Here is a 25,753-nt window from a genome sequence, read left to right on the forward strand (position 1 = left end):
ATGACCATATGGCAGCACAGTGTGAGAGGCAGCAGCAACGACAGGTTGCAGACAGAAGGACGGAGCGAGGGCCTGACCCGAAGGCGGGGCCTGCCAGCGGGACGCCTGTAAAGGGCCATAGTTCGTCTTGGAGTGAGGAGGTGGAGAGAGAGTTCCCGACGGTGGGGTCGAGCCCATCGATGCCTGTAGAATCTACAGTCTCCGCTTTGGTGGAAGGGGAGACCAAGTTGAGTGGAGGAGAACGAGCAGAGGATGTGGCTCTGGAGCAGTTGACGGAAAAGTTTTTGGAGACGAAGAGAGCTGGAGATGATGTACAATCGGTGGTGGGACCTGAGGAGAGTGAGGACGAGAGGAGAGACAGCCAGCTGACTGCAGGTGCCTCTTCTACGGGAATGGTGACCGTGGTCGAGGTGGCGGCGGAGGTGCATTGTGAGGCATCCCCCGACCAGACCATGGATGCAGAGAGTGTTCGGCGGAAGAGGGCGGCAACGCACTCTGATTCCGATGATGTCTTGACCCCGGCGCAAAGACCGGGGAAGAAACCGTGGGCTGATGTGGTGAGTGGAGGCGCCACAGGTGTGTCCGGTCAGGTGTTCGACCGGGGAGGGAATAGAGCTCACTGTGGTGAGCATGGTGGGAAAAATAGGAAGGCTGGTGACGTGTCTATGAAAGGAGTTACAGGGCAGCGTGTAAAACCCCTTAAGAAGGTTTCAGGTGTATGACTGTGAATGTAAATGGGTTGTGTATGAATGTGAAGCGTTTGTGGCTCCAGGGGTTTCTGAGGCGTCATGCCATAGATATTGTATTCATGCAGGAGCATAACTTTAAGGCGGGTCGGGATTTGAATGTGGACGGATATCGTGTGTTTGTGGCATATTCGGACCGTTTGAAAGGTGGGGTTGGAATTCTGATTCGGGAGACAAGCCCGTTTGTTGTAATTAGATGTGAGGGAGGGGAGGAGGGTAGGGTACTCCGGGTAGATGGATGGTGGAGAGGTGAGCGACTGGCAGTGGTTTGTGTGTATGCGCCGGCGGAGCGTGATGTACGGGTGAAGAATGAATTTGTGCGTGATGTTTTGGTTTATTATTTGAGATCTCTTCCCTCGGTAACAATCATGGGCGGTGATTGGAATTGTATAGTACGTAGAAAGGATGTGGAGCCACGGGGGGCAGGGTGTTTTTTGGTTAGCCTAAGGGATCTTTTGCTGGGCGTGGGGTTAAGGGATGTTATTGGAGGTGGGGACCTAATGGTTGAGCATACGTTTCATAGACAGGGATACGCGGCCAGGCTCGATAGGTTATATGTGACGAGAAGTGTGCGAGTGATGTGTGTGCGTACGGTGGAAGCTGTTTACACGGATCATAGAGCTGTTTATACGGACTTGACTTGGGCCAGCTTACCTAAGAGGTATCCAGGGTATTGGAAGTTAAATGTGAGACTTCTTGGGGTGGAGGAGGCGGGGTTAGATTTTAGGACAATGTGGGAGAATTTGTGGGGAGAGGGTAGGGATGTGGGTGACTTGCTGGGGTGGTGGGATGGGGTAGCTAAGGAGAGGATCCGGCAGTTTTATGTGCGATGGGGAAAGTACCAGGGTTGGATGACGTACGGGTTGCAGCAGTATTTCGAGGGTAGGTTGCAAAGTTGTTATGAGAGGGGCGTGCAGGCAGGGCAGTATCCCATGGAGGAAATCGAGTTGTTAAAAGGAAGGATTCGTGATTTGCAGAATGATAGATTTGATGCGGTGAGAGTGCAGGGTGGAATTGAAGAGGCGGTGTGGGGTGACCGACCATCGGCCTGTGTGTTAAGGGGACAGAGGCAGCGACGTATGGCTATGGAAATTGATAGGCTGGTGGTACATGAGGACTTAGGTGGATATAGGGCGGGACATGAGTTAAGAACAACGGAGGCAATGAGTGATTACGTTGATAGGTGGTTTGGAAAAAATTTACTGAGTGTAGGAGTGGATGGGGAGGCTTTCGGGAGGTTGGGGGAGAATGTATCTTGTGTGCTAAGTAGCAGTGATCGCATGGCGTTGGGGGGGGATATTGAAGAAGGGGAGGTGTGGAGGGCTTTGGAGGGGATGGCACGGGGTAAGGCTCCAGGTCTGGATGGCTTGCCCTGCGAGTTTTATGTGAGCCATTGGAATGTGTTGAAGTCCTTCTTAGTAGAACTAATGAATACGATGAAAAGGGAGGGGAGGATGGGCAGGTTGCAAGGAACTGCGGTTGTGGTTTTAGTGCCAAAAGGTAAGAAACAGGACACGGTGCGGGACTTTAGGATAATATCATTGCTGTGTGCTGATTATAAGATTTTTGCAAAAATTTTAGGAAATAGGATGAAGTGTGTGGTGGATAGAGTGGTTGCGAGAGGACAATATGGTGTGTCTGGGAGGACGATGTATGACGGGCATAGTATTATAAAGAATTTTGTGGAAGGGTCGGGAGGGGAGCAGGGGGGGGGTGTCTTAGCGTTAGATTGGCAGGCGGCGTATGATAGTGTAGAACGTGAGGTGTTGTGGTATATATTAAGGAGGCAGGGTTTTGGGGAGGAGGTGGTACGTTGGGCAGAGACATTGTATACAGGTGTGGGAGTGTGTGTACAAGTAAATGGGAAATTGGGGAAGTGGGTATCCATGGGTCGGGGTATTAGGCAGGGTTGTCCCCTGTCTCAATTGTTGTTTGCCTGTTTAACAGACCCTTTCTATAGAAAGGTGGAAGCGTGTATGGAGGTGGATTGGGGAGTAGGAAGTGGAGTGCAGGGAATAATAGGGTATGTGGATGACACGACAATACTCGTGCGAACGCAGAGGAGTTTACGTGCGGTTGGAGATGTTATTGATAATTTCGCGGGGGTTACCGGGTTAAGAGTTAATGTGGAAAAATCAAAATTACTGGTCTTAGGAGATTGGGTGGGAAGAGAGAGTTGGGGAAGGAATGTACGTTGGAATATGGTGGACAGGATAAAAGTGTGTGGAATAGTGTATATGCGTAGTGCGAGAGAGGCGAGGATGGTTAATTCTGGACTTGTTGTGGATCGAGTGGTGGGGCGATTGGATGGGTTGAGACCAACTCATTTGACAGTACATCAGCGTGCGATTGTTGTGAATGTGTTGTTATACAGTAAAGTCTGGCACGTGGCTGCGGTATATCCGTTAGCAGGTCCGGATGTTACGAGGCTGTTAAAGAGGGTTTTCCATTTTCTTTGGGGTTCCGGGTGTGAATGGTTGAGTAGGAGTGTGGTTACTTTACCGGTCAACAGAGGAGGATTGGGGTTGATTGATTTACGGTTAAGAGTCAAGTGCATTTATTTGAAGTGGGGGTTACGCCGTGTGCGGGGTCATGCAGGGAGGGGCGTGAATGGCTTGCATGAAGAGGTGCGAATGTGGTGGGGAGGGTCGGAGATGAAAGTGTGTGAAGACGTGTTGCGGGCGTTGCTGCATGTACGGGACCCTAATAAAGTTCGAGTGGGTGTTTTGGAGCGTGTTGTAAGGACGAAGGTAGTCGTGAAGGCTGAGAGTATCTACCCTATGTATGCGTGGAAGGATATATGGGAAAGATTACGGTTGATGCGCGTGCGTCCAAATGTGCGAGAGGTATTTTTCCGTTTTCTCCATGGTATACTGCCGTCGGGTGCTGCACTTAAGGAAAGAGGGTTGATGGTGGAGGGCGCGTGTCGGGTGTGCGGGGATGAGGAGACTGCGTTTCATGTAGTGTATTTTTGTGATAATTTGGGGAGTATCAGGGAATGGATGGGTAAGGTTCTGAGGACAGTGGGAGGAGGCGGGATATTAGTATTGAGGGCGTTAAGTTTGGACGTGGGAGGCGTCGAGGCGCCTGTGCAACGTGCAATCACGTATATAATTGCGGATTTTGTTTTTGTATCCTGGGCAATGAGAAGGAATGGGGATTGGGAGGTGCGCAAAAGGGTGTTGGCGGGGACCATTTATAGAACGTTGTGTTATAATCGGGAAATATATGGAAGTCGCTGGGACCAGGCTTTTTCAGCAGGGTACCGTAGTATGAGTGTGAGAGCATTGTTAACGTTGTGAAAGGGGGGGGGGGGAGTGAATTTCAGGGGATGGAACGGGCTTGTCTCCGGGGTTGGGTATGCACAACGGCTGGTTTACTGTGTGTATCTGTGTAATGCGTGGTTGAGGAAAATGTGGTTGTGTGAGTGGATGTGGTGGTGAAGTTATATGTGTTATAGATGTCTTAAGTCAGAGTCTACTGCCTTCTTTCTTTGTTGAAGTACTTGATGTACCTTTCGGCTATGGCCTGGCAAACGGGGTTTTGTGTGTTTGTACCGAGCATTTTATTGCTATGTTATATAATGTGTATAGCCTGTAGATGAGTGCGGAATGATTATGGCTTTTTCTAGTTTTGTGGCTGACTCGTAAGACTTGTGGTAAGGCGAGTATGTACTTTGTTTTATCATGAGATTGTGATGTAGGTTCTTTCGGTTATAGATTATTTGTGTTGGTTGTGAGTAACCGATATATTTATATATTTATCATACTATTCTTCTTATTGTATTGTATTGTGCATTGGCAATGTCCCAGTATATTATGTAAATAGTGTATACCGAAGGGATTATGGTTTTATTTATATTATTGAACCTGCTACAGGGGTCACCTACATGTTATGTTCTTGTTGTTGTTCTTGTGTACATAGGGTTAAGATTGCCCATTTTCTTAATGTTATGTTTTGTCACAAGCGATATTTTCTAGTATAATTGTGTAACCTCTTGTGTTTGTTAATATTGTGTTTATTTGCTATTGTACGTTCTGAGAGATTGTTTTCAAAATGTGTTTATATACAATGTGTATCAACCCTAGTTTAAGGGTTTTTATGTTAAGCTATGTATTGTATTTTAAATAAAATAAAAAAAAAAAAAAAAATACCGAGTACAGTGTTAATTTCAACAATCCTATCATTGATACTAGAAATACCAAGCTCCTTTCTCATGTTAAGAACTTTTGTAGATCTGGGACAGCCAAGAATAATCCTGAGAGCTTCATTTTGCATTAACTCCAAGGGTAGGAGAGAACTTTCTCTAGCTAATATCAACATGGGAGCAGCATAATCAATTAAGGACCTAACATAGGCTATGTACATCATTCTCACGATTCTCACATTTGCACCATAGTTGGGATTGTAGCCAGCAACAGCTTTGAGAGCATTTAGCCTAGCTTTACATTTCTTGTTTAGTTGTGGTATAGTGGATTTGTTAAAGGGTATATCTACACCAAGATATCTGTAAGTTTTAACGTAGCTAATGATTTCACCCTGCAAATAGATGGGTGGGGGATGTCGTTTGCTTGTTAATATCTTAGTTTTAGAGGAAGATATTATGAAGTTCAAGCAATTAGACTCCCCATACTGCTCGATTCAGCACTTTCTACTCTATTTTCAGTTTTGCTCCAACATCTAGCTTAAGTTGCCTGTAACAGTTCCGGCTTTGATGCAGACATTAGTATCTGCATTCTGTGGTGTGACATGTTCTCTGCATTTATTAGATATTATATAATTTTAACAATTATACTCAATACAGGTACTTATATAACTAATGCATATTTTTTAGACAAGAGATATTTAATAAATGAAAATAGTATTTATGAAAACTGCAAATCTTACATAATCACGTATCTTATATATCATGTAGGTAAGAACCCGATAAGTGGACGCTAGCCCCGCCGATGACGCCCCAACGACCATATCTGTGGATCCAAGTGGAGTCCTGCCAACAAAAGTAAAGAAAAGGTACGTTTCGGAACAAGCTTTTATCAAAATAATATTTAGCTCTTTATTAAATCAGTTTGATAGAGCTTGACACAGAGCGACCCCTCAAGGGAGGTTCCTTGACGCTGGTGTGGGGCTCTTGATCTAGGGAAGTAGATCTTTGTTCCAGTTCCCTGAATTAAGCCTGAATACCTTCCATCCCCCCACAGGCGCTGTATAACCCTACGGGTTCAGCGCTCCTCATGATTATAATAATACACAGCGAGTCGTTATTTCAAAAATCTTTGTTTTGCTGGCTAGGATACAATGCCAAGTTAGTGATGGAGTCATCTCTGGCGGCTTATTAATGCCTCAGTCAATCTTCCTCATATAAGTTACACACGTTACATGTATTCTTCATAATACTATGTTGAGATTTTGATGGAACTGAGACTCAACACTGTTAATACTTCAACACAAAGGTCACACTTCAATCATGTCATGGAGGTGGCTCTCAAAACTCCAATCATGTCAAGGATATAGCAATAGTAACTTCAGTTATGTCATAGAGGTGGAAACAGTAACTTCAATCATGGCATGGAGATGGCTATAACCCCAATCATGTCATGGAGATGACTATAATAACTCCAATCATATCATGGAGTCTATAATAGCCTAGGCTATTATTGTCTCTATGCAATAAGTTTAGCATATTCTTCTCACTCCTTAAGGCTTAAGCATTAATCTGAGTATTTAATTATGAACATTAACATATTTAAAAAAAAAATATTACATATCCAGTATATGTGGCCTCAGGGACTGCTTGCTCTAACCCGACATTTTTTGACTTAATATACGACATACTCTCTATTGCTCATTATGTTGTCATCAATAACAGTTGACCAAATAAAAAAAAGTTACTCGAGTCTGTGTAAAAATACGCAAAACTGCATGTCTTTCTATTTTCTGGTAGGTGTTAACATATAGTAAGCAATTTGTGTGTGTGTGTATATGTTGTACTTTATAGGCAGCTATTGCGATCTTGGCGTAAAGTAACGATCATCATGCCAAACAAGCAAAGTGTAAATTCACTATTGCAATAACTCAACAAAAAATCAGCCTGAACATCACGATATTAACATATTTTAATCATGTTAAATAATACTCACCAAATTTATGCTGATCTAAGACAGGCTGGGTAGGATTAAACTAAAATTGCATTACGTTAATTTTAACAAGTTTAGTCGAGGTGGCATACCTGTAACTTATCTATGACTGATTTCAAGGTTGCTCTACTCTCGAAGCCTAGCCTGAGACCAGATTACATTTATAACTGTCATTCAGCCATGCTGTGGCTGCCAACAACCCTACATAACTGATTTGGCACCTTTAACAGGTAGTTGTGTAATTTCCTCTTGAAACATATTTGTACCAGTAATATTTTTTTTATATCTATGGTAGAATACATACAAAACAGCATACTGTATTATTACTTATTATGCTGTCATCATAAACTGTCGACCCAATAAGAAAAAAATTAATGCAGTTTGGCTTGTCTGACTGTCTAAAAAGCTGACATATACACCTCAACACACCACAGATCAGACATCCACACACAGTAGGATCCAAATAGCGTAATATCAACAATAGTTAGAAAAACCTTAGGTTGTGGAACACACTTTTACTAGGGACATCGTTTCGCACTGTGTGCAGCTCTATCAAGTCATGAAAAATCTCTACACAGAGTGAAACTTTGTCCCACTGAAACCTTGTTCTATAGTGTCTTTCCTTCACAGACACACACTACAGTAACGCATCACTCGCTTACTTGGTTAGAAATTACTATCCAAAATGAAAAATATCTGAACATTTACAGCCTGTAACAGAACGGAATACAGGAAAATTATAAAAAAATACAAACTTAAATGATTTAAAGCTACAAGGCAGTTATACCATTATATGAACACTGAACATTCAGTGACCCGTTCAGGGTCATTCAACATTTGAGGAATAGGAGGTAATGAAGTGCTTGGCAAACGTAAGTAATACGAGTAATGTACGAGGCAAATACTAGAAAATACTCGTAAATGTCGATGGGACTACAAATATGTATTAAAATGAGAAAACTCACGGAAAAATGTAAAAATCAATATCGCGTTAAGTGATTTGTATTTCTAGAGGCACTAAACCTGTCTGGGACATCAAACATAAATTGTGTAGGCTCGATCCCCGTCCACTAATCGTAGCCCAGTCTCTAAACTAAGAGACTGTTGTTGAAGTTCCAAGAGCTGTTGGCTCGTGATGTCTTACTTGTTTAGCTTGTCAAACAATTCTTTAACATTTCAGTGGTTGTAATACACCACTTTAATTTGTGTTCGCCTAGTTGTGGTCTTGAGATCGAGTCTCAGCTCTTGCCACTGCCCATATCATGAGTTATGTAGCTCATAGGCCTTGTCATACTAGTCTTTAAAACTGTGTGGGTTTTTTTTTTTACTTCTGCCACCTTTGTGTACTCATCTAATTGTGGTTGCAGGGGTCGAGTCATAGCTCCTGGTCCCGCCTCTTCACTGGTCACTACTAGGTCCACTCTCTCTGTTCCATGAGCTTTATCATACCTCTTCTTAAAGTTATGCATGGTAACTGCCTCCACTACCTCACTTTCCAGATTCCACTTCCTGACAACTCTACGGCTGAAGAAATACTTCCTAACATCCCTGTGACTCATTTGAGTCTTCAACTTCCAATTGTGACCCTTTGTTGCTGTATCCCATCTCTGGAACATCTTGTCTCTGACCACCTTGTCGATTCCTCTCAGTGTTTTATATGTCGTTATCATGTTCCCCTGTCCCTCCTGTATTCCAGTGTTGTCAGGTCGAGTTTTCTTAACCTCTACTCGTAGGACATGCTCCTTAGCTCCGGGACTAGTCTCGTTGCAAACCTTTGCACTTTCTCTAGTTTCCTGACGTGCCTGGCCAGGTAAGGGGTTCCAAACTGGAGCGGCATACTCCAATATGGGCCTGCGTACACAGTGTGGACAGGGTCCGGAACGACTCCTTGCTGAGATGTCGGAATGCTATTCTTAGGTTCGCTAGTTGCCCATGTGTGTGTGTGTGTGTGTGTGTATGTATGTATATGCGTGCTTGTATGTGTGTGTGTGTGTGTGTGTGTGTGTGTGTGTGTGTGTGTGTGTGTGTGTGTGTGTGTGTGTGTGTGTGTATATGTGTGTATATGTGTGTGTGTGTGTGTATATGTGTGTGTGTGTGTGTGTGTGTGTGTGTGTGTGTGTGTGTGTGTGTGTGTGTGTGTGTGTGTGTGTGTGTGTGTGTGTGTGTGTGTAAGAAATCACAGTAAAATGCGTGATTGCAAATATGAAAAAAATACCACAGTCAAAATAGGAAATAAAACCTGAGCGCTTTCATGTGCTTACACACACATCTTCCTCTGAAGATGTGTGTGTAAGCAAATGAAAGCGCAATGCATAAGAATAGCTGTCTGAATCATCTTAAAATTTAGCTTAAAACAAATCTTGATAAATTAGACACGTGTACAACACTTGGGTATCTTTAATGAATACAAGATAATTTTCAAGATTGATGGAATGATTACATCGACTCCAAGATGAGCGACTGATTACCTCAAACTCCTTATGATCTTCATCATTCTTCTTTGTATAGGACTGATGAAGCCACTGCGGGGCGAAACGTTTCCTTAATAAATATACCCAAGTATTGTCCATGTGTCTAATCTATCAACTTGTCGTTCTCTGAACCATTTATCTACAAAACAAATGTTATTATGGCACAATGAGCTGCTAGGCAGCAGTAAACACGCAGTCACTTTATGCAGTGTTATACAGTACACTGATACATAAATATGCTGCAAATAATAGCATAGCAGGCTCTTACACAGAGCATACGATGCATACCTGGAGTTTACCTGGAAAGAGTTCCGGGGGTCAACGGCCCCGCGGCCCGGTCTGTGACCAGGCCTCCTGGTGGATCAGAGCCTGATCAACCAGGCTGTTACTGCTGGCTGCACGCAAACCAACGTACGAGCCACAGCCCGGCTGGTCAGGAACCGACTTTAGGTGCTTGTCCAGTGCCAGCTTGAAGACTGCCAGGGGTCTGTTGGTAATCCCCCTTATGTATGCTGGGAGGCAGTTGAACAGTCTCGGGCCCCTGACACTTATTGTATGGTCTCTTAATGTGCTAGTGACACCCCTGCTTTTCATTGGGGGGATGTTGCATCGTCTGCCAAGTCTTTTGCTTTCGTACTGAGTGATTTTCGTGTGCAAGTTCGGTACTAGTCCCTCTAGGATTTTCCAGGTGTATATAATCATGTATCTCTCCCGCCTGCGTTCCAGGGAATACAGGTTCAGGAACCTCAAGCGCTCCCAGTAATTGAGGTGTTTTATCTCCGTTATGCGCGCCGTGAAGGTTCTCTGTACATTTTCTAGGTCAGCAATTTCACCTGCCTTGAAAGGTGCTGTTAGTGTGCAGCAATATTCCAGCCTAGAAGAACGAGTGACCTGAAGAGTGTCATCATGGGCTTGGCATCCCTCGTTTTGAACGTTCTCATTATCCATCCTGTCATTTTTCTAGCAGATGCGATCGATACAATGTTATGGTCCTTCAAGGTGAGATCCTCCGACATGATCACTCCCAGGTCTTTGACGTTGGTGTTTCGCCCTATTTTGTGGCCAGAATTTGTTTTGTACTCTGATGAAGATTTAATTTCCTCGTGTTTACCATATCTGAGTAATTGAAATTTCTCATCGTTGAACTTCATATTGTTTTCTGCAGCCCACTGAAAGATTTGGTTGATGTCCGCCTGGAACCTTGCAGTGTCTGCAATGGAAGACACTGTCATGCAGATTCGGGTGTCATCTGCAAAGGAAGACACGGTGCTGTGGCTGACATCCTTGTCTATGTCAGATATGAGGATGAGGAACAAGATGGGAGCGAGTACTGTGCCTTGTGGAACAGAGCTTTTCACCGTAGCTGCCTCGGACTTTACTCTGTTGACGACTACTCTCTGTGTTCTGTTAGTGAGGAAATTATAGACCCATCGACCGACTTTTCCTGTTATTCCTTTAGCACGCATTTTGTGCGCTATTACGCCATGGTCACACTTGTCGAAGGCTTTTGCAAAGTCTGTATATATTACATCTGCATTCTTTTTGTCTTCTAGTGCATCTAGGATCTTGTCGTAGTGATCCAATAGTTGAGACAGACAGGAGCGACCTGTTCTAAACCCATGTTGCCCTGGGTTGTGTAACTGATGGGTTTCTAGATGGGTGGTGATCTTGCTTCTTAAGATAAGATTTTGTTCGGATTTTTAACCCCGGAGGGTTAGCCACCCAGGATAACCCAAGAAAGTCAGTGCGTCATCGAGGACTGTCTAACTTATTTCCATTGGGGTCCTTAATCTTGTCCCCCAGGATGCGACCCACACCAGTCGACTAACACCCAGGTACCTATTTGCTGCTAGGTGAACAGGACAACAGGTGTAAGGAAACGTGTCGAAATGTTTCCACCCGCCGGGAATCGAACATCATACACAGGGTGCAATACATCATACACAAGGAGCACAATACGTAATAAACAAAATATACACATCATACACACGGAATTCAGTATTTGATGTGTGTGTGTGTGTGTTTTGGGGAAAGAAGGGGCTACTCACGATACGGGAGTCGCTCACGAGACGGGAGTCGCTCACGAGATGGGTGTCACTTCTGAACGTTGTGTACATAATGATTCAATACATACTCATTTTATCGTTTACGGTGTTGTAGCCAAGTCAAAATGTAATTGTCATTAATTACTTAATAATCTCTTATTTTCATTATTTATATAGCATACTGGGAAGTTTATGTAACAATTATTTTTGGTGCAATACGAGAATCAGGTTTATTAGTGTGGTACGAGTCATGAGTGAGAACCAGTGCGTAATGCATGTTGCACTGAGGTAATACTGGGTTAGCCGGGATCACACGAGCGCATGCTTGTGTTCCTCGTGAAAAGAGACTGTAATATTATCATCTACACTGACACTGACCTCGCCTGGCTTGTTGCTGCAATTGCTACCTCTACTGTTGTTAGTGACACCCATCTCTGGGCTAGATGGTTGGTTGGCAAGCTTACAATTTGATGTGTGAAGTTTAGTCAGAAGTGGCACTTCGCACATGCAAGTGGACGAGGACCTACAGTGTCCTCTGTTGCACTCACTTACATTGTGTGTCTCTCGCCTTCTCAGAGTCTCATTATGATCACTCCTACTGCTGCTTCTGCTACCGTCTGCACTACTGCCGCCGCCCCTGCTGCTGTTGCTGCTGCTGTCTTCACTTGTGTTGCTACGTTGGCTGCTGTTGTCAGGGTTAGCACCGTGGGGATGTATATGGGTGCCAGAATGTTGTTGTATGCTGTTCTGGCTGATTAGTGACATGCACGAGTTGGTCTTGGCTGGGAACATAGTGTGGGACAGGTTGAGGCCCGCCAAGGGAGAGGCAGGGGCACGTCCCAGCAACGGTGTGCCCTGTTCTATACCTGCCAGGTCAGTCTTTGCCAGCTGCGGCGACGCCTGCCTCTCCTCCCTCTCTGTGTCTGAGGTTTGAGGGCTTGTGTCTTCCTTGTCCAAGTGCAAGAGGAAGAGTGCCACGATGTTGACAATAAAGCCAAGAAGAGTGAGGATGATGTTCTTAACGCCTATCTCTTGCAGTTCTGTGTAGAGAATGGATGAGGCGACGATGACCAGTGAAGTGAAAAGAACATAGTTGATAGACATGAATACTGAGCTGTTGAAGAGGTCGAGTGCTCGCTGCATGTACACCGTCTCTATGAGTAGACACACCACTAGTGCCACTAGACACACCCAGGTAGCCCAGTTAGTGAACTGGTTGATGCCACCGATCGTCTGTTTCAGTGCTAAACCCACACCTTTACAGAACATGACTGAGAGTGAGCCGAAGCAAGAGCAGATGGTGATGTAGAGGATGACGTAGCGGTGGCCGTAGCGAGGCACCAGTGCCATGAACACCAATGACACCACTACTACCAGACCAGCATAAACAAGGAAGCCTGGATGTAGCAGCTGGGATTGCAACTCCTCCATGCTGGCTATCTCTCTATCTTTGGGTCCACACAGAGTGACGACAATACAGCCCACTAGTACCAAAATACAGCCCAGTTTTCCCAACATGCCCAGCCGCTCCTTCAGGAAGTAGGGGGAAAGCGCCGCCGTCCATACGATGGAGAACACCCCGAGGGGCGTGACTAGGATAGCTGGAGCGAAGATATAGGCCACAAAGTTAGTGAGCTCTCCTAGGCCCATGAGAGAGATACCTAGCCACCACTTAGGTAGACGTAGGTATCCGTAGCCTCCGTCCACAGCCCGAGTACCTCCCTGCGCCTGAGAATGTAAACAATTCTTTGAGCCTCACTCACACATACGACCATAAACATAGATACGAAAGATATGATTGTCCACATGACAAATATAAAGGTGGACAAGACACACATAATGGTATACGCGACAAATATTACGATATACATGACAATTATAAAACTGGCAGTGAAAGAAATAGAATAAAATACCGACACAATGGAAACAAACACAAATATAGCGTAATGAGATCCTTTATTAACATTTCGGCCACTGCGAAAGGATTGTATTGGAAAATTATAGCTGAAGGTATGTATAGTGACGGTAGCAGTGTTGCTAGTTGGAGTGGTAGTGTGATGGTGATAGTGAGTGTGGTACTGTGATGGTAGTAGTGAGTGTGGTAGTGTGATGGTGGTAGAGTGTGGTAGTGTGACGGTAGTAGCGAGTGTGTGGTAGTGTGATGGTGGTAATGAGAGTGTGGTAGTGTGATGGTAGTAGTGAGTGTATGGTAGTGTGATGGTAGTAGTGAGAGTGTGGTAGTGTGATGGTGGTAGTGTGTGGTAGTATGATGGTGGTAGTGAGAGTGTGGTAGTGTGATGGTAGTATTGAGTGTGATGGTGGTAGTGAGAGTGTGGTAGTGTGATGGTAGTAGTGAGAGTGTGGTAGTGTGTTGGTAGTAGTGAGAGTGTGGTAGTGTGTTGGTAGTAGTGAGTGTGGTAGTGTGATGGTGGTAGTGAGAGTGTGGTAGTGTGATGGTAGTAGTGAGAGTGTGCTAGTGTGATGGTAGTAGTGAGAGTGGTAGTGTGATGGCGGTAGTGAGAGTGTGGTAGTGTGACGGTGGTAGTGAGAGTGTGGTAGTGTGATGGTAGTAGTGAGAGTGTGCTAGTGTGATGGTGGTAGTGAGAGTGTGGTAGTGTGATGGTAGTAGTGAGAGTGTGGTAGTGAGATTGTGGTATTGAGAGTGTGGTAGTGTGATGGTAGTAGTGAGAGTGTGGTAGTGTGATGGTAGTGAGAGTGTGGTAGTGTGATGGCGGTAGTGAGAGTGTGGTAGTGTGATGGTAGTAGTGAGTGTGGTAGTGGGATGGTGGTAGTGAGAGTGTGGTAGTGTGATGGTAGTAGTGAGAGTGTGGTAGTGTGATGGTAGTAGTGAGAGTGTGGTAGTGTGTTGGTAGTAGTGAGAGTGTGGTAGTGTGATGGTGGTAGTGAGAGTGTGGTAGTGTGATGGTAGTAGTGAGAGTGTGGTAGTGTGATGGTAGTAGTGAATGTGGTAGTGTGATGGCTGTAGTGAGAGTGTGGTAATGTGATGGTAGTAGTGAGAGTGTGGTAGTGTGATGGTAGTAGTGAGAGGGTGGTAGTGTGATGGTAGTAGTGAGAGTGTGGTAGTGTGATGGTGGTAGTGAGAGTGTGGTAGTGTGATGGTAGTAGTGAGAGTGTGGTAGTGTGATGGTGGTAGTGAGAGTGTGGTAGTGTGATGGTAGTAGTGAGAGTGTGGTAGTGTGATGGTAGTAGTGAGAGTGTGGTAGTGTGATGGTAGTAGTGAGAGCGTGGTAGTGTGATGGTAGTAGTGAGAGCGTGGTAGTGTGATGGTGGTAGTGAGAGTGTGGTAGTGTGATGGTAGTAGTGAGAGTGTGGTAGTGTGACGGTGGTAGTGAGAGTGTGGTAGTGTGACGGTGGTAGTGAGAGTGTGGTAGTGTGACGGTGGTAGTGAGAGTGTGGTAGTGTGACGGTGGTAGTGAGAGTGTGGTAGTGTGATGGTAGTAGTGAGAGTGTGGTAGTGTGACGGTGGTAGTGAGAGTGTGGTAGTGTGATGGTAGTAGTGAGAGTGTGGTAGTGTGACGGTGGTAGTGAGAGTGTGGTAGTGTGATGGTAGTAGTGAGAGTGTGGTAGTGTGATGGTGGTAGTGAGAGTGTGGTAGTGTGATGGTAGTAGTGAGAGTGTGGTAGTGTGATGGTGGTAGTGAGAGTGTGGTAGTGTGATGGTAGTAGTGAGAGTGTGGTAGTGAGAGTGTGGTAGTGTGATGGTAGTAGTGAGAGTGTGGTAGTGTGATGGTGGTAGTGAGTGTGGTAGTGTGATGGTAGTAGTGAGAGTGTGGTACTGTGATGGTAGTAGTGAGAGTGTGGTAGTGTGATGGTGGTAGTGAGAGTGTGGTAGTGTGATGGTAGTAGTGAGAGTGTGGTAGTGTGATGGTGGTAGTGAGAGAGTGGCAGTGTGATGGTAGTAGTGAGAGTGTGGTAGTGTGATGGTGGTAGTGTGATGGTGGTAGTGAGAGGGTGGCAGTGTGATGGTGGTAGTGAGAGGGTGGCAGTGTGATGGTGGTAGTGAGAGGGTGGTAGTGTGATGGTAGTAGTGAGAGTGTGGTAGTGTGATGGTGGTAGTGTGATGGTGGTAGTGAGAGGGTGGCAGTGTGATGGTGGTAGTGAGAGGGTGGCAGTGTGATGGTGGTAGTGAGAGGGTGGCAGTGTGATGGTGGTAGTGAGAGGGTGGCAGTGTGATGGTGGTAGTGAGAGGGTGGTAGTGTGATGGTGGTAGTGAGAGGGTGGCAGTGTGATGGTGGTAGTGAGAGGGTGGTAGTGAGAGGGTGGTAGTGTGATGGTGGTAGTGAGAGGGTGGCAGTGTGATGGTGGTAGTGAGAGGGTGGTAGTGTGATGGTGGTAGTGAGAGGGTGGTAGTGTGATGGTGGTAGTGAGAGGGTGGTAGTGTGATGGTGGTAGTGAGAGGGTGGTAGTGTGATGGTGGTAGTGAGAGGGTGGCAGTGTGATGGTGGTAGTGTGATGGTGGTAGTGTGATGGTGGTAGTGTGATGGTGGTAGTGAGAGGGTGGTAGTGAGAGGGTGGCAGTGTGATGGTGGTAGTGAGAGGGTGGCAGTGTGATGGTGGTAGTGAGAGGGTGGCAGTGTGATGGTGGTAGTGAGAGGGTGGTAGTGTGATGGTAGTAGTGAGAGTGTGGTAGTGTGATGGTGGTAGTGAGAGGGTGGCAGTGTGATGGTGGTAGTGAGAGGGTGGCAGTGTGATGGTGGTAGTGAGAGGGTGGTAGTGTGATGATAGTAGTGAGAGTGTGGTAGTGTGATGGTAGTAGTGAGAGTGTGGTAGTGTGATGGTGGTAGTGAGTGTGGTAGTTTGATGGTGGTAGTGAGAGGGTGGCAGTGTGATGGTAGTAGTGAGAGGGTGGTAGTGTGATGGTGGTAGTGAGAGTGTGGTAGTGTGATGGTAGTAGTGAGAGGGTGGTAGTGTGATGGTAGTAGTGAGAGTGTGGTAGTGTGATGGTGGTAGTGAGAGGGTGGTAGGGTGAGGGTAGTAGTGTGATGGTGGTAGTGAGAGGGTGGTAGTGAGAGGGTGGTAGTGTGATGGTGGTAGTGAGAGGGTGGTAGTGTGATGGTGGTAGTGAGAGTGTGGTAGTGTGATGGTAGTAGTGAGAGTGTGGTAGTGTGACGGTGGTAGTGAGAGTGTGGTAGTGTGATGGTAGTAGTGAGAGTGTGGTAGTGAGAGTGTGGTAGTGAGAGTGTGGTAGTGTGATGGTAGTAGTGTGTGGTAGTGTGATGGTAGTAGTGAGTGTGGTAGTGTGATGGTGGTAGTGAGAGTGTGGTAGTGTGATGGTAGAAGTGAGAGCGTGGTAGTGTGATGGTGGTAGTGAGAGGGTGGTAGTGTGACGGTGGTAGTGAGAGTGTGGTAGTGTGATGGTAGTAGTGAGAGTGTGGTAGTGTGATAGTGGTAGTGAGAGTGTGGTAGTGTGATGGTAGTAGTGAGAGTGTGGTAGTGTGACGGTGGTAGTGAGAGTGTGGTAGTGTGATGGTAGTAGTGAGAGTGTGGTAGTGAGAGGGTGGTAGTGTGATGGTAGTAGTGAGAGTGTGGTAGTGTGACGGTGGTAGTGAGAGGGTGGTAGTGTGAGGATGGTAGTAGTGAGGGTGGTAGTGTGAGTGTGGTAGTGTGATGGTAGTAGTGAGAGTGTGGTAGTGTGAGGGTGGTAGTGTGAGGGTAGTAGTGAGAGTGTGGTAGTGTGATGGTAGTAGTGTGAGGGTGGTAGTGTGAGGGAGGTAGTGTAAGGGTGGTAGTCTGAGGGTGGTAGTGTGAGGGAGGGAGTGTGAGGGTGGTACTGTGAGAGTAGTAGTGTGAGGGTTGTAGTGTGAGGGTGGTAGTGTGAGGGTGCTAGTGTAAGGGTGGTAGTGTGAGGGTAGTAGTGTGAGGGTGGTAGTGTAAGGGTGGTAGTGTCAGGGTGGTAGTGTGAGAGTGGTAGTGTGAGGGTGGAAGTGTGAGGGAGGTAAGAGTGGTAGGGTGAGGGTGGAAGTGCAAGGGTGCTACTGTAAGGGTAGTAGTGTGAGGGTGGTAGTGTGAGGGTGGTAGTGTAAGGGTGGTAGTGTGAGGGTGGTAGTGTGAGGGTGGTAGTGTGAGGGTGGTAGTGTGAGGGTGGTAGTGTGAGGGTGGTAGTGTGAGGGTGGTAGTGTGAGGGTGGTAGTGTGAGGGTGGTAGTGTGAGGGTGGTAGTGTGAGGGTGGTAGTGTGAGGGTGGTAGTGTGAGTGGTGGTAGTGTGAGGGAGGTAGTGTGAAGGGTGGTAGTGTGAGGTAGGTAGTGTAAGGGTGGTAGTGTGAGGGTGGAAGTGTGAGGGTGGTAGTGTGAGGGTGGTAGTGTGAGGGTGGTAGTGTGAGGGTGGTAGTGTGAGGGTGGTAGTGTGAGGGTGGTAGTGTGAGGGTGGTAGTGTGAGGGTGGTAGTGTGAGGGAGGTAGTGTGAGGGTGGTAGTGTGAGGGTGGTAGTGTGAGGGTGGTAGTGTGAGGGTGGTAGTGTGAGGGAGGTAGTGTGAGGGTGGTAGTGTGAGGGAGGTAGTATGAGGGTGGTAGTGTGAGGGAGGTAGTGTAAGGGTGGTAGTGTGAGGGTGGTAGTATGAGGGAGGTAGTGTGAGGGTGGTAGTGTGAGAGTGGTAGTGTGAGGGTGGTAGTGTGAGGGTGGTAGTGTGAGGGTGGTAGTGTGAGGGTGGTAGTGTGAGGGTGGTAGTGTGAGGGTGGTAGTGTGAGGGTGGTAGTGTGAGGGTGGTAGTGTAAGGGGAGGTAGTGTGAGGGGTGGTAGTGTGAGTGGTGGTAGTGTGAGGGTGGTAGTGTGAGGGAGGTAGTGTGAGGGTGGTAGTGTGAGGGTGGTAGTGTGAGGGTGGTAGTGTGAGGGTGGTAGTGTGAGGGTGGTAGTGTGAGGGTGGTAGTGTGAGGGTGGTAGTGTGAGGGTGGTAGTGTGAGGGAGGTAGTGTAAGGGTGGTGGTGTGAGGGTGGTAGTGTGAGGGAGGTAGTGTGAGGGTGGTAGTGTGAGAGTGGTAGTGTGAGGGTTGGGGTGTGAAGGTGGTAGTGTAAGGGTGGTAGTGTGAGGAAGGTAGAGTGAGGGTGGTAGTGTGAGGGAGGTAGTGTAAGGGTGGTAGTGTGAGGGTGGTAGTGTGAGGGAGGGAGTGTGAGGGTGGTAGTGTGAGAGTGGAAGTGTGATGGTGGTAGTGTGAGGGTGGTAGTGTGATGGTGGTAGTGTGAGGGTGGTAGTGTGAGGGTGGTAGTGTGAGGGTGGTAGTGTGAGGGTGGTAGTGTGAGGGTGGTAGTGTGAGGGTGGTAGTGTGAGGGTGGTAGTGTGAGGGTGGTAGTGTGAGGGTGGTAGTGTGAGGTTGGTAGTGTGAGGGTGGTAGTGTGAGGGAGGTAGTGTGAGGGTGGTAGTGTAAGGGTGGTAGTGTGATGGTGGTAGAGTGAGGGAGGTAGTGTGAGGGTGGTAGTGTGAGGGTGGTAGTGTGAGGGTGGTAGTGTGAGGGTGGTAGTGTGAGGGTGGTAGTGTGAGGGTGGTAGTGTGAGGGTGGTAGTGTGAGGGTGGTAGTGTGAGGGTGGTAGTGTGAGGGTGGTAGTGTGAGGGTGGTAGTGTGAGGGTGGTAGTGTGAGGGTGGTAGTGTGAGGGTGGTAGTGTGAGGGTGGTAGTGTGAGGGTGGTAGTGTGAGGGTGGTAGTGTGATGGTGGTAGTGTGAGGGTGGTAGTGTGAGGGTGGTAGTGTGAGGGTGGTAGTGTGAGGGTGGTAGTGTGAGGGTGGTAGTGTGAGGGTGGTAGTGTGAGGGTGGTAGTGTGAGGGTGGTAGTGTGAGGGTGGTAGTGTGAGGGTGGTAGTGTGATGGTGGTAGTGTGAGGGTGGTAGTGTGAGGGTGGTAGTGTGAGGGTGGTAGTGTGAGGGTGGTAGTGTGAGGGTGGTAGTGTGAGGGTGGTAGTGTGAGGGTGGTAGTGTGAGGGTGGTAGTGTGAGGGTGGTAGTGTGAGGGTGGTAGTGTGAGGGTGGTAGTGTGAGGGTGGTAGTGTGAGGGTGGTAGTGTGAGGGAGGTAGTGTGAGGGTGGTAGTGTGAGGGAGGTAGTGTGAGGGTGGTAGTGTAAGGGACGTAGTGTAAGGGTCTTAGTGTGAGGGTGGTAGTGTGAGGGGCGGTAATGTGAGGGGTGGTAGTGTGAAGGAGGTAGTGTGAGGTGTGGTAGCGTGAGGGAGGTAGTGAGAGGGGTGGTAGTGTGAGGGTTGTAGTGTGAGGGTGGTTGTGTGAGGGAGGTAGTGTGAGGGTGGTAGTGTGAGGGTGGTAGTGTGAGGGTGGTAGTGTGAGGGTGGTAGTGTGAGGGTGGTAGTGTGAGGGTGGTAGTGTGAGGGTGGTAGTGTGAGGGTGGTAGTGTGAGGGTGGTAGTGAGAGGGTGGTAGTGTGAGGGTGGTAGTGTGAGGGTGGTAGTGTGAGGGTGGTAGTGTGAGGGTGGTAGTGTGAGGGTGGTAGTGTGAGGGTGGTAGTGTGAGGGTGGTAGTGTGAGGGTGGTAGTGTGAGGGTGGTAGTGTGAGGGTGGTAGTGTGAGGGTGGTAGTGTGAGGGTGGTAGTGTGAGGGTGGTAGTGTGAGGGTGGTAGTGTGAGGGTGGTAGTGTGAGGGTGGTAGTGTGAGGGTGGTAGTGTGAGGGTGGTAGTGTGAGGGTGGTAGTGTGAGGGTGGTAGTGTGAGGGTGGTAGTGTGAGGGTGGTAGTGTGAGGGTGGTAGTGTGAGGGTGGTAGTGTGAGGGTGGTAGTGTGAGGGTGGTAGTGTGAGGGTGGTAGTGTGAGGGTGGTAGTGTGAGGGTGGTAGTGTAAGGGTGGTAGTGTGATGGTGGTAGAGTGAGGGTGGTAGTGTGAGGGTGGTAGTGTGAGGGTGGTAGTGTGAGGGTGGTAGTGTGAGGGTTGTAGTGTGAAGGTGGTTGTGTGAGGGAGGTAGTGTGACGGGTGGTAGTGTGAGGGTGGTGGTGTGAGGGTGGCATTGTGAGGGTGGTAGTGTGAGGGTGGTAGTGCGAGGGTGGTAGTGTGAGGGTGGTAGAGTGAGAGTGGTAAGGTGAGGGTGGTAGTGTGAGGGTGCTAGTGTAAGGGTGGTAGTGTGAGGGTGGTAGTGTGAGGGTGGTAGTGTGAGGGTGGTAGTGTGAGGGTGGTAGTGTGAGGGTGGTAGTGTGAGGGTGGTAGTGTGAGGGTGGTAGTGTGAGGGTGGTAGTGTAAGGGTGGTAGTGTGAGGGTGGTAGTGTGAGGGTGGTAGTGAGAGGGTGGTAGTGTGATGGTGGTAGTGAGAGGGTGGTAGTGAGAGGGTGGTAGTGTGATGGTGGTAGTGAGAGGGTGGTAGTGAGAGGGTGGTAGTGTGATGGTGGTAGAGTAAGGGGAGGTAGTGTGAGGTTGGTAATGTGAGGGAGGTAGTGTAAGGGGTGGTAGTGTGAAGGGTGGTAGTGTGAGTGGTGGTAGTGTGAGGGTGGGAGTGTGAGTGTGGTAGTGTGAGGATGCTAGTGTGAGGGTGGAAGTGTGAGGGGTGGTAGAATGATGGTGGTAATGTGAGGGTGGTAGTGTGAGGGTGGTAGTGTGAGGGTGGTAGTGTGAGGGTGGTAGTGTGAGGGTGGTAGTGTGAGGTTGGTAGTGTGAGGGTGGTAGTGTGAGGGAGGTAGTGTGAGGGTGGTAGTGTAAGGGTGGTAGTGTGATGGTGGTAGAGTGAGGGAGGTAGTGTGAGGGTGGTAGTGTGAGGGTGGTAGTGTGAGGGTGGTAGTGTGAGGGTGGTAGTGTGAGGGTGGTAGTGTGAGGGTGGTAGTGTGAGGGTGGTAGTGTGAGGGTGGTAGTGTGAGGGTGGTAGTGTGAGGGTGGTAGTGTGAGGGTGGTAGTGTGATGGTGGTAGTGTGAGGGTGGTAGTGTGAGGGTGGTAGTGTGAGGGTGGTAGTGTGAGGGTGGTAGTGTGAGGGTGGTAGTGTGAGGGTGGTAGTGTGAGGGTGGTAGTGTGAGGGTGGTAGTGTGAGGGTGGTAGTGTGAGGGTGGTAGTGTGAGGGTGGTAGTGTGAGGGTGGTAGTGTGAGGGTGGTAGTGTGAGGGTGGTAGTGTGAGGGTGGTAGTGTGAGGGTGGTAGTGTGAGGGTGGTAGTGTGAGGGTGGTAGTGTGAGGGTGGTAGTGTGAGGGTGGTAGTGTGAGGGTGGTAGTGTGAGGGTGGTAGTGAGAGGGTGGTAGTGTGATGGTGGTAGTGAGAGGGTGGTAGTGTGATGGTGGTAGTGAGAGGGTGGTAGTGTGATGGTGGTTGTGTGATGGTGGTTGTGGGTGAGGATACCCACCTCAATATCCTTGAGAGCGAGCTTCTTGACTATGACGGAGACACCGATGAAGAGACAAGATGAGAAAGCCAGGATGAGGCCGATGAAGGTGTCTAGAGGCACCCACTTGGGGGACCCTTCACTTTCACTTTCTTCCAACGTCATGTTCACGTACCCCTTCAACGTCATATTCATCCCGTTCGCCCCCCTCATATTCCCAGCTTCGCACATTGTCACTCTGAAAATATAAATTTGTAAGTTTCCGTTGGTACTGCTGTATATACATTCAGTATAATTAAATTTGTTTAGGTCTTGTATCGCCTCTATCAGAACCCAACAAAAGTTCTGCTAGATACAAAGATTCTGTACAGCTGTACAACACTTCAAAACTCTCACGAGGGAAAGGAACTGCAGCTAAAGCCCCTCAAGAGACCTGGGAGCTATACCTTAACATTGCAAAGAGGTCCAGGAGCTGTAGATCAACACCTTCCGAGAGTTAATGAACTGGCACTGAACATAAACACCGTGAAAATTTTTAGAATAAACAGGCAAAGCATTGTGAAGGTATCCTCCGAGAGTCCCTAAAATACCCAGGAGCTGGAACTCAACTATATCAATCATGATGAAAAAATCTGAAGAATGAGACTATAAATACTGAAGATATTAATGTTTATGTATTTATCTTCATTTAACTAAGAACTGGAAGGGATATGTACGTAGAGTTATATATAAAATGTTGAACAGTTCGGCGAGTGGTAGAGGCGAGGACACAACATTGGTTTTCAGGGAAAGCTCATCTTACTGAGTCTTCTTTCTTCTAAGTAAGACAGCACTCTCTGAGTCTTAATTCCCCATGTGAGTTTATCTTTATTATGTACCTCATACCCAGTGTAGTGGCAGTGAAGCACATAATAATAATAATAATAATAATAATAATAATAATATATTTCTACATGTACAAGGTATACAGTCCTAGCTGACATCAATGACATACTACTATATAGAAAGCCGCTTGTTATGCAGAGCATTTCGGTCAAATTAGGTCAGTTTTGTCCCAGGATGCAACCCACACCAGTCGACTAACTCCCAGGTATCCATTTTACTGATGGGTGAACAAAGACAACCGGTGTAAAGAAACACGCCCAATGTTTCTACCCTCGCTGGGAATCGAAGCCAGACCCTCACTGTGTGAAGAGAGAGCTTTAGCCACCAGGCAACGGGGCACCGTTTAATGGGTCCAGGGAATGAGCCCCAAAGTTTTGATAGCTTAACAAGTTAGTGGTAATGAACTATTTACATATTCGTGTTTGGTGGCAATAATTACGTAATGAGTTATTTATATAGACATTAAGTCACAAAAATGTTAGTGTAGCTTATATATGATTCTGAATTATTATGTGGTTTTGAATTATTAATATGTGGCTCTGAATTATTAATATTGCCTTATATTTTAGGAAGGGATGCTTGAACGCAAACAAGTTATTTATAATAGGCAAAGTCTGGGAATTTTTCTAGATTGGATAGTAATATGCCAGTGTGGATAAAATATTTGACGTTTGTTGAACATTTGCAAGTGAGTCTCCGAATTCATTAATTTTATCGCATTCCAGCACATATGACGCAAGGTGTGACACTTGCCCATCTAACAAAATTTACATTTAGTTCCGTCTACATCAGCTGGTCGTGCTGATGCAACCTCCCAGCCAGAGCCTGGCAATAGTGACATCCAAAAGTCTGCAGATTTTCTTGGATGCATCATAGACATGTGGCTCCTCCTGCATGATATAATAACGATAGGTGGACTGACTAGTGTTAGTCTTCTTCAGTCTCAAATTATGACGTTCAGTTGAACATATTTTTCCTATCATTGTTCTCAAACTTCTGAGAGCCCGAGGTTGTAATCTACTCCCTCCTTGAAGGCATATATGCATTTGCTAATTCATCAGTTCTATCATGCATCTGAAGACCAGTGTGAGATGAAATCCACAGGTGTACTGTAACTCCACTGTTTACAGTTCCACCATTCCTATGTCTGACTCCTGACACAAGCATGCCACAATTGATATTCAGAGAGTTAAGGGAATTTATGGTTGATAAAGAATCAATTATAATTAAGAAGCCAACTTTTGATACACGAGACCGCATTCGAATGCGGGTAGAAGGGTAGAAGCCCAGTTACTGAAGCGTACTCATTTCATTACGGAGATGATATACGACGACAGTAGATTATGAGGTAATCAGTCCTTCAGTTTCGCAGAACTATATACAGTTCTGTCTGAGGGCAAACTTCTATAACTTGCTAACCTTAAAGTGCTTGAGATGTAGGATCCTTGCTGGCGTTGCTGATTCACCATGCTGGTGCTAAGACTGGTCTTACATGTGCTTGGGAAGGTATGTTCTCTATGCGGGTGCTACTGGCTTTAAGATTGGTTTTGCGTGTGCTTAAGAAGGTGGGGGTTCCATGTTGGTGCTACTGACTATGTGGTGTACAGAATTTTGATAAGCAAAATTATGAGACAAACATGAAGATTTTACCTAACACTTTTGGCTGTTAATTAAACTAGCTGAGTATAATTAAGTAGTGTACTATTTTTATACAAATATATACGTACACAGTGCGCACTCAGAGCACACACTGAGTTCCGGGGGTCGATCCCCGGTACAAGTGGAAACATTATGACGTGTTTCCTTAAGACACCTGCTGTCCATGTTCACCTCAGTAAAATAGGTACCTGGTTGTGGGTCGCATCCTGGGGGCAAAATTGACCTAATCTGCCCGACATGCTCTGCAAAACAAGGAGCTTTCTATACAGCAGTATATCATTATCTGGAGTATATCTAGAGAGGGGTTTCGGGGGTCAACGCCCCAGTGGCCCATTCTGTTACCAGGCCTCGCGGTGGATCAGGGCCTGATCAACCAGGTTGTTACTGCCGCCGCACATAAACTGACGTACGAACCAGAGCCCGACTGGTTAAGTAGTGACTTTCGGTGCCTGTCCAGCGCCTTCTTGAGGGCAGCCAGGGGTATATTGGTAATCCCCCTTATATATGCCGGAAGGCAGTTGAACAGTCTTGGGGCCCCTGACACTTAACTGTGTTGTCTCTTAGCGTATTCATGGCGCCTCTGGTTTCCACTGGGGAGATGTTGCACCGCCTGCCGAGTCTTGTTTTCGTAGGGAGTGATTTTCGTGTGTAAATTTGGTACTAATCACTCTAGGATTTTCCGCTATGGTCTGTGGTCTGTATACCTTGTACATGTACTTGTAGAAACAAAAGATAAAGATTATTATTATTATTATTATTATTATTATTATTATTATTAATTACACTGTGGGAACAAGCGTAGTGTGCGGCTATTCTATTCTATGACTGTTACACTGTGGGAAGTCCAGCAGTGTGTAGCCTGTTCCATACGGTCGTTCCATTATGTTAACAAAATCGTGCTATTATTTCCTGTCGTATTCATCACACAAAATGGGTTTCGTTCGTCATGTACGGAAATCTTTCAGCCTAAGCTGTAAGACCAGCAAGGTGGTGAGGATATCGTCAAATATTTAACTACGGAATCATTAACTACGTAAGCGTTAGATAAGTGAGGAGAGGTTGGATGGGCAAGTGGTAAAGGGTGAGGATGTAGGAAGAGAGGGGGGGGGGGTTGTGGAAGTTGTGAGGGAGGCAGGAGACGGGTCAATATGTGTCAATGTACTCTGACTCACTACACCTTACACACCACACACACACAAGCTATGAAGCGACCCTTACACCCACGAATAGGCGAGCGCACACACACTACACTCACACTACACCTTACACACCACACACACACACACACACACACACACACACACACACACACACACACACACACACACACACACACACACACACACACACACACACACACACACACGACTGCATTTTTTTGGACTGCAAGAAGGCCTTCGACACAGTTCCTCACAAGAGGTTACTGCAAAAGCTAGAGGATCAGGCACACATAACAGGAAAGGCACTGCAATGGATCAGAGAATACCTGACAGGGAGACAACAACGAGTCATGGTACGTGACGACGTGTCAGAGTGGGCGCCTGTGACAAGCGGGGTTCCACTGGGGGCAGTCCT

General features: G+C 47.0%; 1 protein-coding gene and 1 long non-coding RNA gene across 4 annotated transcripts in view; one reads left to right on the forward strand and one right to left on the reverse strand.

The window, feature by feature from the left end:
- LOC138854143 (uncharacterized) overlaps positions 1-25,753 on the forward strand; it is a 74,801-nt gene that overhangs the window by 3,100 nt on the left and 45,948 nt on the right. For both annotated transcript variants that reach the window (XR_011393348.1, XR_011393349.1), the window contains exon 2: positions 5,662-5,759. This is a non-coding gene — a long non-coding RNA (uncharacterized lncRNA). The remainder of the gene's footprint in view (positions 1-5,661; positions 5,760-25,753) is intronic.
- LOC128695256 (uncharacterized) overlaps positions 5,018-25,753 on the reverse strand; it is a 76,713-nt gene continuing 55,977 nt past the window's right edge. Inside the window, exons 2-4 of one of the 2 annotated variants that reach the window (XM_070095471.1) lie at positions 21,656-21,872; positions 11,952-13,127; positions 5,018-5,736 (exon numbers count right to left, since the gene is read on the reverse strand). In XM_070095471.1, the coding sequence (XP_069951572.1) occupies positions 5,647-5,736; positions 11,952-13,127; positions 21,656-21,865 (1,476 nt within the window). In that variant the 5' untranslated portion in view covers positions 21,866-21,872 and the 3' untranslated portion in view covers positions 5,018-5,646. Of the gene's footprint in view, positions 13,128-21,655; positions 21,873-25,753 lie in introns of both variants that reach the window. The other variant, XM_070095470.1, reaches the window with a different exon arrangement.

This window comes from Cherax quadricarinatus, chromosome 50 (assembly GCF_038502225.1).
Source record: "Cherax quadricarinatus isolate ZL_2023a chromosome 50, ASM3850222v1, whole genome shotgun sequence".
Taxonomy (NCBI): Eukaryota; Metazoa; Arthropoda; class Malacostraca; order Decapoda; family Parastacidae; genus Cherax; species Cherax quadricarinatus.